Source organism: Capsicum annuum, chromosome 9, assembly GCF_002878395.1.
Source record: "Capsicum annuum cultivar UCD-10X-F1 chromosome 9, UCD10Xv1.1, whole genome shotgun sequence".
Taxonomy (NCBI): domain Eukaryota; kingdom Viridiplantae; phylum Streptophyta; class Magnoliopsida; order Solanales; family Solanaceae; genus Capsicum; species Capsicum annuum.
The window spans coordinates 216,485,928-216,498,643 of record NC_061119.1 but is presented as its reverse complement, the minus strand read 5'-3'; the positions used below and the strand labels follow the sequence as shown (position 1 = coordinate 216,498,643).

The window sequence follows — 12,716 nt, the reverse complement described above, 5'->3', positions numbered from 1 at the left end:
ACCCAGCATATTCCCACCACGTGGGGTCTGTGGAGAGTAAGTGTACGTAGTTCATACCACTACCTTAAAAGTGAGATAGAGAGGTTGTTTCCGATAGACCTCCATCTTCTTGTAGCAACAACATACCCAACATATTCCCACCACGTGGGGTCTGTGGAAAGTAACTGTACGCAGTCCATACCACTACCTCATAGGTGAGATAGAGAGGTTGTTTCCGATAGACCTCCATCTTCTTGTAGCAACAACATACCCAACATATTCTCACCGCATGGGGTCTGTGGAGAGTAAGTGTACGCAGTCCATATTGTTACCTCAGAGGTGAGGTGAGATAGAGAGGTTGTTTCCGATAGACCTCCATCTTCTTGTAGAAAGATTGGAAACTGTATATTTCATGCATATCCAAGGCATTTTAGCTAAAGACTTCACTTTATATCAACACAAAATTATGCATTTTGAAGTTTGTATACAAATAATTAGCTGATTCCTATTCATATATCAAGCAGGCTAAGTTCATCAGATGGCTGCAGGTCTTCCATCTTTTCTAGGATCACTCACAGCTACAAGCATCCCACGAAAAACCCCGTCCTTATATTCTTTTCCACTCCGTCTGCCCAATCGTAAGGGGGGATTTTGAAGGTCTTGAACGATCAACTGGCAGATGGCTCCTCCGTCTTTTGCCTTGAGTTGGTGTCCCCTCTCTTCCAAGAAATGTTTTTTATCGTATGATAGTTCAATGTGATCGCCATCGATGCATGTCCAGTTCTCATATAGAACTACATTCGGGATTAGCTGCAAAATCAAAGGGATGTTAATGAATGCTCGCGGTTTCAGAATTGATTGTTAAAATAGTGAATCATGCGAAGGGACCTACCTCGTGGTAGATTCTCGGACTCTGCACTGCTGCTAAAGGATCCATCCCCAAGACGAAATGGTTGATGAAAACTTGTAACACTGCGAAGATTATTTTTAGGCCACCGCTACCACCAATTACACCAGCCAACTGATTGTCCTGCAAGATTTCCAGGAAGAAGAACCAATCGATATAGGACCACGCTAAAGCAGCTAAAATATGGTACTATATCATATTCTGTATACCTTGAGAACGATAATTGGAGCCATGGATGACAACGGTCTCTTTTTTGGTTGAATGAAATTAGAAGGAGCGGGAGGGAGTTTATCGGTGGATATATCATCAGGTGTTGAGAAATCTCCCATTTCGTTGTTCAGTAATATACCCGTTGATGGAGAGAGCACACCGCCTCCAAATGGATAGTTTACTGTGGAAGTCATCGATACAGCATTCCGATCTGCATCTACAATGCAAAAGTGAGCCGTTCCATGATCTCTTAGCTGACTCCACCTAAGATTCACGGACAAAAAGCTTTAGTCTCATTTGGTAAGCAATCAAGAATCTTGTTAGTCCTAGCCTCAAAGCCTGTTTGGATCAACTAATTTTAGGTGCTTTTAAGCTGAAATAGCTTTTCGGCAAAAGCCCAAAATAACAAAAATAAGACATAAGCTATAAATCCATCCAAACAGGCTCGTAGCCTGAAAAAGAATTCATCTGACCTGGGTAAATAGTATTCAGGAGGAAAAGTGGTGTTGTCAAAGATCTTTCGTCGAATTTCTTTGGCAAAAGATGTGGAAAGCATGTCAGTTACAGTACTACTGATATTTACAAAGTCGGGATCACCCAGGTTCATTCGAATTGCAAGCATGTGTTTCATCGCCTCAATCATTCGATGCAGTCCTAAAGAACCTTTCGAAGCATTTGAACTCTCATAGCCTTCGAGGATTTTAAGAATCTATTTTCCTCAGTCATAAAGGTTTAGTCAGACAATTGTGTTGTATTAAGATTACGAATGTTTGTGTATTATTACAAGGAAAATAGCACTACCAGCTATGTTGATTTAGATACATACCATGGAAATCGCCAGCGTTCCACTGGATGGAGGTGGCATTCCAACAATTGTGTAGCCCATAGCGTTAAAAGTAACTGCTTCTGGAATTTCCACTTTGTAATTCCTCAAATCGTCCATTGTCAAAATTCCACCCGCTCTCTTCACATCTTCGACAAGCTTTTCACCAACCTCTCCATTGTAAAATGCTTCCGGACCTTGTTCAGAGATTAGCTCTAAGCTGTGACTAAGTTCTAAGTTATGGCAAATATCACCTGCTCGTAACAGCTTTCCCTCGGGTGCAAATATTTGCCGTAAGCCAGGATCTTTAAGTATTAATTTTGCTTTTTTAACAATATAGTTTGCAAGATATGGAGCAATCACGAATCCATCTCTTGCAAGTTTAATGGCTGGTTGAACTAGGGTCTTCCATGGCAACCTCCCATTTTTTGCCCACGCTGCGTGAAGACCAGCTAGCTCACCAGGAACTCCCATAGCCAATGCTCCATCTAGCTTGGATTTCCCATTATTATACATGTTCTGTTTAACAAAAATGTCATCGGCAATATAATCAGCGAGGAAAAACAGATTAAATTAAGAATTTGCAATTTTGCTAGCCTTTCTACCGCACAAAGGTAAGGTAGGAGTAAGTTTATACGTACATCCTACCCTCCCCAAACCGCACTCTTGGAATTGATTTTTCATTTTATGTTGTATTATATGTTCTCTATCTAAGTTGCTCGGACTCGGGTGCGGGTGTCCGATACGGGTACGGATCTAGAGGTCGGATCCTTCACGGTCTCAATTTAAAGATTAGGGGATATGGATCTAGAAATGGATACGGGTGCGGGGATTCGGTGAAAAATAATTTAAATATCTAAAAATAGAGTTATAAAACATAAATTTTGAGATATTATGTGGAAAACTTAAGGACAAAATATTTTTCAAGAAGAAAATCCTGAAAGGAGATTAAAAGAAAAGCAATAATATAGAAATTTCTATATACAAGGTATTCCATTTTCTTCAATTTCACCTTAGCTTTTATTGTGATTATAGAATTTCATAAATCTGTTCGAACTTTCCCAATCGATTTTGGTCAAAGTACCCAAAATCGGTTGACCATATCGTATACGGATCCCACACCCACACCCATGTCGTGTCGACACGGGTGCGGCATCGAAAGTGAAGAGTCCGAGTAATTTAGTTCTCTATAACAATATTTAGCTATAGCAACCAAAAAGATAGCTAGACAGACGTCATGATATAGAGGTTTGACTATATAGTTGTTTTGTTTGTTAAAGAACAATGCCATATTATCAACTTACAGCTCCATCTTTTGACAACCATTTCACAAATCTCGCTCGATCGAAAGGATATAACATGTACGAAACCTTAGCTTCGCTGACTTTATGAATGTATAAATGAATACATAATTACTTGCCGGTCATAAGATAAGGGTAAGGCGCCAGACCCCACTTGGGGAATTACCTTAAGTATGTTATTGTTATGTTTAGATACTAAATACAACAGCTATGCTCAGTCTCAAACAAGCTGTGGTCGGCTATATGGATCTTCACTGACCATGTTACTCAATATAAACTCATCTCACCGAGATATTAAAAAAAGTAAGATAAAAAGCACTCGAAATTGCATGATATTTTCTACCGACGGTAAGAAGAGAAGCACGGTTTTCTCATGTAGATAACAGCTTCTACTGCTGCTGCTACAACACCAATCACAAGCAAGTCAAGGTCGGCTATATGAATCCTCATTGTCCCTGTCGTTTCATCTAAACTACAGTTTTCTCATGCAGACAACAACTAGTACTGCTGCTGCTGCTACACCTCAATCACAGGAAAGTCAGCATCGGCTAAATGTATCCTCATTGTCCTATCAATTCATTTAAACTACAGTTTTCTCATGCAGACAACTACTAGTACTACCATTACTGCTAAACGAATCACAAGCAAGTTCGAGTCGGCTATATGAATACTCATTGTCCTATCATTTCATTTAAACTACAGTTTTCTCATGCAGACAACTACTTAGTACTACCATTACTGCTGCACTGATCACAAGCAAGTTAAGAGTCGGCTATATGAATCCTCATTGACCCTGTCGTTTTATTTAAACTACAGTTTTCTCATGCAAACAACAACTACTACTACCGCTAATACGCCTCAATCGCAAGCAAGTCACGATTAGCAATATGAATCCTCACTGTCCATGTCGGTTCCAGTTAAACAATGATGCTAAAAGAAAGAATTATTAACCTGTGAAGCAGCTAAAGGAGCAGTTTCCCTCATGTCAATTGCTTGAACTTCTGATGTAGATGAAGATCTAACAACCATAAAACCTCCACCACCAATTCCACTGGCCATTGGATTGACTACTCCAAGGCACAATGCTGTTGCAACTGCAGCATCAACTGCATGTCCACCAATTTTAAGCATGGATATACCGATTTCCGAGCACCTACCATCATCAGCAGCAATAACTGCTTGCTCTGATTCAACAATACCAGCATTATGTTGCAGTCTTCCATTGTGTCTACTATTTACATCTCCAATTAGCCATACACCAATGTCTCCATGGTGTGTAAGTCCTACAACTAAATGAAAATGAAACAGGAAAGAAAGAACACAAAAATTAAATGGAAGTGTGAAAATTGTATCTGCTCAGGAAACTTCTTGAATTTTTATTTACAACAACAACATACCCCAGTATATTCCCACCAAGTGGGGTTTGGGGAGCGTAAGTGTACACATTCGATATTACTACCTCACAGGTGAGATAGAGAGGCTGTTTCCGATAGACCCCTGGCTCAAGATCAAACTTTTATTTTAGAATATAATTAAATACACAGAACCGAGGGTCTATCGGAAACAACACATCTACCTTCACGAGGTACGGTAAGTCTGCGTACACCAATGTTGCTCGGCCTCTTCAAAAATGTTGATGCGTATGTGTCGGATCCTCCAAAAACAATGCATTTTTAGAGTATCTAACATGGATACAACAACATTCTCGGAGAGTCTTAGCAACATTGGTGTACACACCATCCTTCCTAGACCTTACTTGTGGGAACACAGTAGGTATATTGTTGTTGTTGTATAATTAAATAAACAGAGCCGAGGGTCTATTGGGAACAGTCTCTCTGCTTTCAAAATAAAGACGTAAAGTTGCATAAGCACTACCCTTCACAGACCCGAATTGTGAAATTATACAGGGTATGTTGTTTCAAAATACAATTAAATAAGAGAACCAGTGATCTATCAGTAACTGGTTAAGTTGCTACCATGTGATCGGGAAGTCATGGTTCAAGCCTTGAAAACAGACTCTGGCATAAATACAAGGTAAGGTTAAGTACAATACACCCTTGTGGTGGGTCCCTTCCTCGGAGCCTGCACATAGCGGGAGCTTTAGTGCACCGGACTGCCCTTCTTTTAGTGATTTATCAGAAATAACCTCTCTACCTTTACAAGGTAGGGTAAGGCACACACCACCTATGTAGCTTTAGACTCTTCAAAAATAACAACAGGTGCGTGTCAGATTCTCCAGAAGTGGTTTATTCTTGGAGAATCCGATACAACTGCAGCATCGAAAGTGAAAAGTCCACGCAACTTAGCATACCACTCTCCTCAGACCCCGAACTACACAGAATTTAATCCAACATATCTAAAAAGATTAGATGGAACTCATTCACCCCTACCAAAAAAATATTCAAGAATTTACTTCACAATTTCAAGATTCATTATAACATGACAATTCAACTTCTCTTAGTCATAAAAAAAGAAAACAAAACAAAACAAACAAACAAAAACACCTTAATAGTGAAATCCCATGATCATGAAAATTGAAATCAGATAAAAAATTGGTAGGAAAAAAAATGGGAAAAATGTGCAAAAAATACCTTTACTTAGGGGAAATTTGCAATTAGACATCCTGAACTTTGCGGGGTCATATGAACCCTATACTATTTTTTATGTATTTAACTGGCATATATTTGACTCTTATCAAACATTTTTTCCTATGTGCTTAATGTGCGTAAACACATGCAGTAGTCAAGTAACAAATATATGCCAGTTAAATACCCTAAAAAATAATCTAGGGGTCCTATAGCCCGCACGCAACTTTTTTGCAACTTTTTCCCAGAAAAATTCTCATGGGGTACTTTAATCTTCATAGTTTAACAGCTAACAACAACAACATACCCCTTGTATAGTCTAAACTCAATATTGGTACTTTAAACTCTATATTTAAAAGATACAAAAATTATTTTCAATGGACGCTCAACTCAAGTAAAAGCATTACAAAAGTAAAAAAAAACTAAAATACATATATGTGTATATATATATATATATATATGATCAAAGGTGAAAAAAACTTACATGTTATGGCAATGAATGCAAATAAAAAGCAAAGAAAAAAACTCCATTTTTTTCTATTGAAACCATGAGAAGGGAAAGTGTCCAAAAGTGGAGCTTCCATAATCAGATTCCCCATTTTTTTTCTATGATGATGACCAATAGCAGCTTTAAATAGAAAAAGGACAAAATGAGAAAAAAAAAATTTAATACTTTATAATATACTCATTTTTATTATACAATAAATGTGATAAAAGTGGATCTTATGACAATGCTGTTACATACACCTACCCCACAAGACTAATTATGATATCAAGAATATTTATGTTACGTTAATTTTTATTTGTTCATTTTTTTATAAAATTAATGAATAATTTGTTTGTATTTATTTATTTTATTTTTAATATTAAATTTATTATATTCAAAGTGTAAATTTACTGTTTTATAATTTATGTGCCAATAGAAGAGTAGATAATTAAAAATGAACGGAAAGGATATTGCTTTAATTTCACTGGATACGAAATTTAAGAAATCCAAAAAATGATTCTTGAATATTATCCGCTTGATTTTTAGTATTTACTTATCGTTCTTGCTAAAAATATATATTTCTTGATATTATTTGCAATTTCACAAAAACAATACATGATTAATGATTTGTTTTCACTTTTATCTTTTGTTAAAAATGTAAAAAGATATTAATATGTGCAAAAAAAAGAGAAACATAAATAAAGATGAGTAATAAATGAAGTTAATTTAGTCAGATTATTTTTTATCATACCCAAAAAAAAAACATTTTTATACAACTAGCACTAATTTAATCCTCTGATGATTATTAATTGACATAATTAAACTTATTTTCGACTATCCAATTATCATGACCGGCTGTATTGAAAAACATTAAGCAGTATTTTAATAGACTCACTGACATAATCAGACTTATATTAAAAATTTAGACTGTCCAATTGATTTTATAAGATATTAGCATTTTTAGTCCCACAAGAATCAATAATTTCTAATTTTTGATCAATCTGATTTGTACTCAAATTTCAAATACTTTCATCCACATTAATTTAATTATGTCACATTAAAATATACTGATAGTACAGTATCATTTAAATCTATTTACACCATCAATACTCACATAAGAAATTTAATTCATTAACTATACGTAAGATACAAAGCATTACATCCTTCTTTTAAATACATTTATCCTCGAATATTAACATGATTAGCCAGCCTAAATGAGTTCAAGATAAGTTTAATCTTTTTGTTACCACATAATACTTATATATTTATACTTACTTGTTAATGCTTCAATTCAGCATCTTAAACTTTTCTCTATGAAAACTTATAATTAATTTTGGTCAATGTGATTTCTCAAATTGTGAATCTTCACAAATATAAAAAATTATTAAATTCTAAAAATGTTGTTATCAATATAATGTTAAATTTATCAGATACTTCATATATGACGATTAATGCCAAATTTTTCTTATTCAAACAGATCAAAAAATATAATTATTAATAACCGAAGAATTAAAAGTATAATCATCCCTAATTTATTTATTTTTTTAAAAAGTCATCAAAGGAAAGAAAATGCTGAATTTCATCATGAATCACTAGGTATAAAATAAGGTAGTCCAAATCACAAGGGATTTAAAATTTATAAATATAAGATATAATATAAGATCTATAATTTTATTTGAAATAGTGATGATCAAAATAAGTCTTCATATTAATTTATTATTTTTTTAGTTGAGAATGACTTATTATTTCTTGCACATTTTGGAGAAAACGACAAGGAGGAATCTTATAATCCAACAATAAAATTATACTACACAAATATAAGTGATTGGCCAATCTTGCTCTTTTTTCTCAAAGATATCTCCACATATTTATATGATTTTTATTTAATATACTATTGGAATCTTAATACGTTTGTATAATTGATCGAATACGAAGTTTAAGAAATAACTAATGATTTTGTAAAGTTTATAAAATTATCACTCTTAAAGTCAGTTTGACGTTTACTTTTTAGTTTCTTTTCTTACTAAATGGAATCTAGTAGGGATAAAATGAGTATAATGTCATTAAATAAGTACTAAATAACAAAATATGAAATTCTTTTTGAGACGGACGAAAAAGAAAAATATGCCACATATATTGGGACGGAGGGAGTATATATTATATTATTATATATAAGGGAGTATCTCCAACTTCGATAGTCCTGACATGATTTTTTCGTCCATTTTATCCTCAAAATGAAGTTTTAATGACTTTGCAAAATTTCAGCCATTTTAATAAATTTGATTAATTATATGGACTTTTCTAAATGTCATATAAAAGTGACGAGTCATAAAGAAAAATGATAATAACACCACAAAAAATCTATTTATCCAATTAAATTATTAAGAACTATTTAAAATTTTATGATGTTTTTTTTTATGTGAAAATAATAATAAGAGAGGATACTTAATTTTTGGTTAGTTGATGACTTAATGACATTTGATGTAAACTTTGGTGAAAATGACAATTTAAGAATTTATATAATCCAACAATATAATTGTTAGACTTTTTTATTTTTATTATCATTATTTGACATTGTTAGTATTTTTTCTTCATTATTTTCTACATTTAGAATTATACTATGCATGATTTGGCAATCTTGATCTTATTTTCAAAAAATTACCTCCTTATATGATTCAACAACTATAGTATTGGAATCTATAATTTCAAACAATAAATATATAGTATGTAAATATAAATGATTGGCCAATTTTGTCCTTTTTTCTTTCAAAAAAATAATATTTATAATTTTATTCGAAAGAGTGATTGAAAACAAAATAAGTCTGTTTATTTATTTATTTATTTATTCTTCTTATTAAAATTTTTGTTAATTATTCGAAAGAGGGAATAATTACTACTTCATTACCGTTTTTGTTGGTTATTTATTTGAAAAATAACATAAACATACACGTTAACTTATCATACTTACACAAATTTTCACTCTTACAAAGTAACTATAAAAATTTCAACTAATTATGTATTTTCGTTGGATGTATTGGAAGCTAATTTCGTACATCGGCGGACGTAAAACTGAAAAAAAAATATCGGGAGCTAATGATATATCATTAGAAAGAAAAAATGTATCTTCATTAGATATATTATGTATTTCGACAGATATAAAATCAAAAAATTATATCTGGAGCTAATGATGTGTCTTTACAAGGGATGTATTATGTATCTCAACAAATCCCCAAAAAATAAAATCTGGAGCTGATGATATATCTTTACAAAGGAAAAAATATATCTTCGTTGGATCTATTACGTATCTCAACAGATTCAAAGTCAAAAAAAAATATCGGGAACTAATTATGTATCTTTACAACGAAAAAATGTATTTTCATTAGATATATCGAGATCTAATTACGTATCTCGACAGATCCAAAATTAATTTTTTTAATAATTATATAAAATATTAAAATTTCTGTAATTAAACTCTAAACTATCGAGATTTAGGCTTTCTTATTTATTTAGTTGAAAATGACTAGACATTTCTTTCACGTTTTGGTGAAAATGACATAGGAAGAATCTTATAATGCAAATAAAATTATTGCACGCAATTATAAATAATTGGCTAATCTTGTTCCATTCTCCTCAAAAATATCTACATATTGGAATTACTATTATAGTGGGGATAAGCAGACATGTCTAGTTTAATCGTAATTTTATTATATTATCTGTTGATTTTTTAATTTAACTTGATGTCTTATATGAGGCCTATTTATGTGTTTATTTTCACGAGTATTTTTTATAGTAATTTTATTATATCACTTTTAATTAGTTGTTATAAGTCATTTAAAACATGTCTTCTTCGCTTCTTTAATCATGATTTTATTATATGACCCCTGATTAATTATTATGGTCACATTAGAAAATTAATAATATTTTATAAATGACACAAAATGATATGTCAACATAAAATATTTGATTGACTGTCGAAATTATATTAGTGTCACATAGGTTGACTTTCAAAATTATATCAGTGTCACTTAAATTGGAATAGAAGAAAAAAATATTGTAAATTATAATAAAATTTTTGATTGACTATTGAAATTATATAGTGCCACATAGGTTGACTTTCGAAATTATATCCGTGTCACTTAAATTGAAATAGAAGAAAAAATATCATAAATCACAATAAAACATTTGATTGATTATCGAAATTATATTAGTGCCACATAGGTTGACTTTCGAAATTATATCAGTGTCACTTAAATTGAAATAGGAGAAAAAGTATTAGAAATCACAAAAATTAAAAATCAAAATTATTTTAATAATTAATTATCTAAATTATATTTATGTCATATAAATTGAGATTAAAAAATAACGTATATTGCACGGGCCCTTCAGTGTAGTCTTATTATACATTTGTATCCACATCTTTAGTATATAGTGGGGGACAATTGTGAATTCCAAGAAAATAAACGTTTTAAATTAAACTAATTTCATATATATGTTCCTACAAAATATTTATTTGATTGACTTAAATCTACACTTCAAAATATCTTTTTTAATACAAAAAATTGATTTGATTGATTTAAATCTACACTTCAAAATATTTTTTTTAACTCGCAATCTCTCTGGATTTTCCCTAGAGAAAAAAAATATTTAGTTGCGGACTCATTATTAATTTAGAGCTAATAATTTTTTTTTGATAGTTTATCGTTAATTTATCATTAAACAAGTTTAATAGGCTAAATTAAATAAGTGGATATGTTAATGACTTGTCCAAAACTTATTTGATGTTAAAGTCAAGATGGCTAAATCACAAGTCATAATCAATTCGTCTGACTCTTACTAAGTTTTTTTATTATTATTATTATTTATTTCCAATTTATTTAATTACCAGCTAAAATTTATAAGGCTTTTATATATCTATTGTAGCTATGTATAACACATTAAACAAAAGAAAAGAAAACGCGGTTTTTTTATAAATAACAGAAATGTCAACCCTTTAAAAGTAATTACGCTCTCTCCCACTTTTTAAAATTAGTTTACTCTCTCTCCCTATTAATATACATAACATAGCCGACATATACATAGCATTTTGTGTATATGTGGGATTTTTGTAATATATTTAGGGAGTTGAAATTTTTTTGTAATATTGAAAACATAAATTGTGTATTTATGTAATTTTTAGATTTTTTATTGATCACTTTGAACTATACATTTAGCGTAAATTAGCCCAATGTTTAGAGAACAAAAATGATCGAATCAAAATGACCTGAATAAGGCTGATCAAAATGAACTGAATTAATAAACAAATGATTCACTAACTAGCATACATTAGAGTCTTTTTTTTTTTCTTATCTGGTGTCCGACGCCCGCATTGGAGCCTCGACTAATTTGGATGGTGCGTTGTAAGGCCCATTAATGTGACAGCGCTCCCAACAGAGTTTTCTCCATACCCAGGGTCGAACCCTCGACCTCTAATTAAGTGGGGTTCGACCCATCCACTGCATTGCAACCCATGTTGGTAGCATACATTAGAGTCATAGATAGGTTGGGAAAATGCATTATTCCACCCTATACTATACAAGAAAAGTCTAAGCCACACCTAAATTATATAAGTGACTTATTACACACCTTAACTATATAAAAGTGATATTATTACCTCTCCACGATCCCCCATTCTAAGGCTCGTGTGTTACACTTATTTTAGGCGCATCCAGCTTATTAAATAACAAAAGTAAACGGCTAAAAACATTAAGGGAAAATGCATTGTTTTCACTCCAAACTATGGTCGAAAAGTCGAATCCACACCTAAACTATATAAGTGACCTATTACACACCTTAACTATAAAAAAAGTGATACATTTTACTGACGTGGCAGCGCGTGTAAAACACTACACCACATGCAAGTGGTAGTAGCCTGACAGGGTGTAAATATATTCATTTTTTTATAGTTTAGGTGTGTAATAGGTCACTAGTATATTTTAGGTATGACTTCGACTTTTCGGATATAATTTAGGGTGAAAACGATACCTTTTCCCTAGATAGGTTAGGTGAATCTTATTTTAACATGCTAAATTTGGTCACCCCATGGACCCTAGTAATTACAACCTGTAAAATTTAATATGGACATATGTGAGAAATGATCATAACCTCTGGGTTTAATGTATTTTTCTTAACAAAAATTATTCACACTCGGTATTTACAGTAAACTAATCAACCCAAAATATATAAGAAACTCATGATACCAACTGCAGATATGTTATTTTCTTTAAATTATTTTTGATACGATTGTCTTTTGTACTTTCATTACATCTTTTTTATTGTGTTGAGTCGTGGGTATATCGAAAACAGACTTTCACAATCCGCGTACATTCTATTCTTTTTAGACTGCACTTTGTGGAACTATAGTGGGAATGTTGTTGTTGTAGTTGTT

General features: G+C 32.2%; 1 protein-coding gene across 3 annotated transcripts; it reads right to left on the bottom strand.

Moving 5' to 3' along the window:
* Positions 1 to 407: 407 nt before the first annotated feature.
* LOC107840942 (glutathione hydrolase 3) lies at positions 408 to 6,509 on the bottom strand. 3 transcript variants are annotated; one of them, XM_047396600.1, is made up of 8 exons: positions 6,290 to 6,426; positions 5,197 to 5,606; positions 4,172 to 4,509; positions 1,923 to 2,438; positions 1,570 to 1,805; positions 1,096 to 1,360; positions 872 to 1,009; positions 408 to 789 (listed from the first exon to the last, which is right to left on the bottom strand). In XM_047396600.1, exons 2-8 carry the CDS (start codon positions 5,213 to 5,215, stop codon positions 514 to 516), a joined length of 1,788 nt encoding a protein of 595 aa, XP_047252556.1. In that variant the 5' UTR covers positions 5,216 to 5,606; positions 6,290 to 6,426; the 3' UTR covers positions 408 to 513. The 3 variants fall into 3 exon arrangements, with proteins under 3 accessions (XP_047252556.1, XP_016540382.2, XP_047252555.1); XM_016684896.2 differs by lacking the exon at positions 5,197 to 5,606 and having other exon boundaries at positions 6,290 to 6,509; XM_047396599.1 differs by lacking the exons at positions 5,197 to 5,606; positions 6,290 to 6,426 and adding an exon at positions 5,812 to 6,285.
* Between the last annotated feature and the right edge of the window lie 6,207 nt (positions 6,510 to 12,716).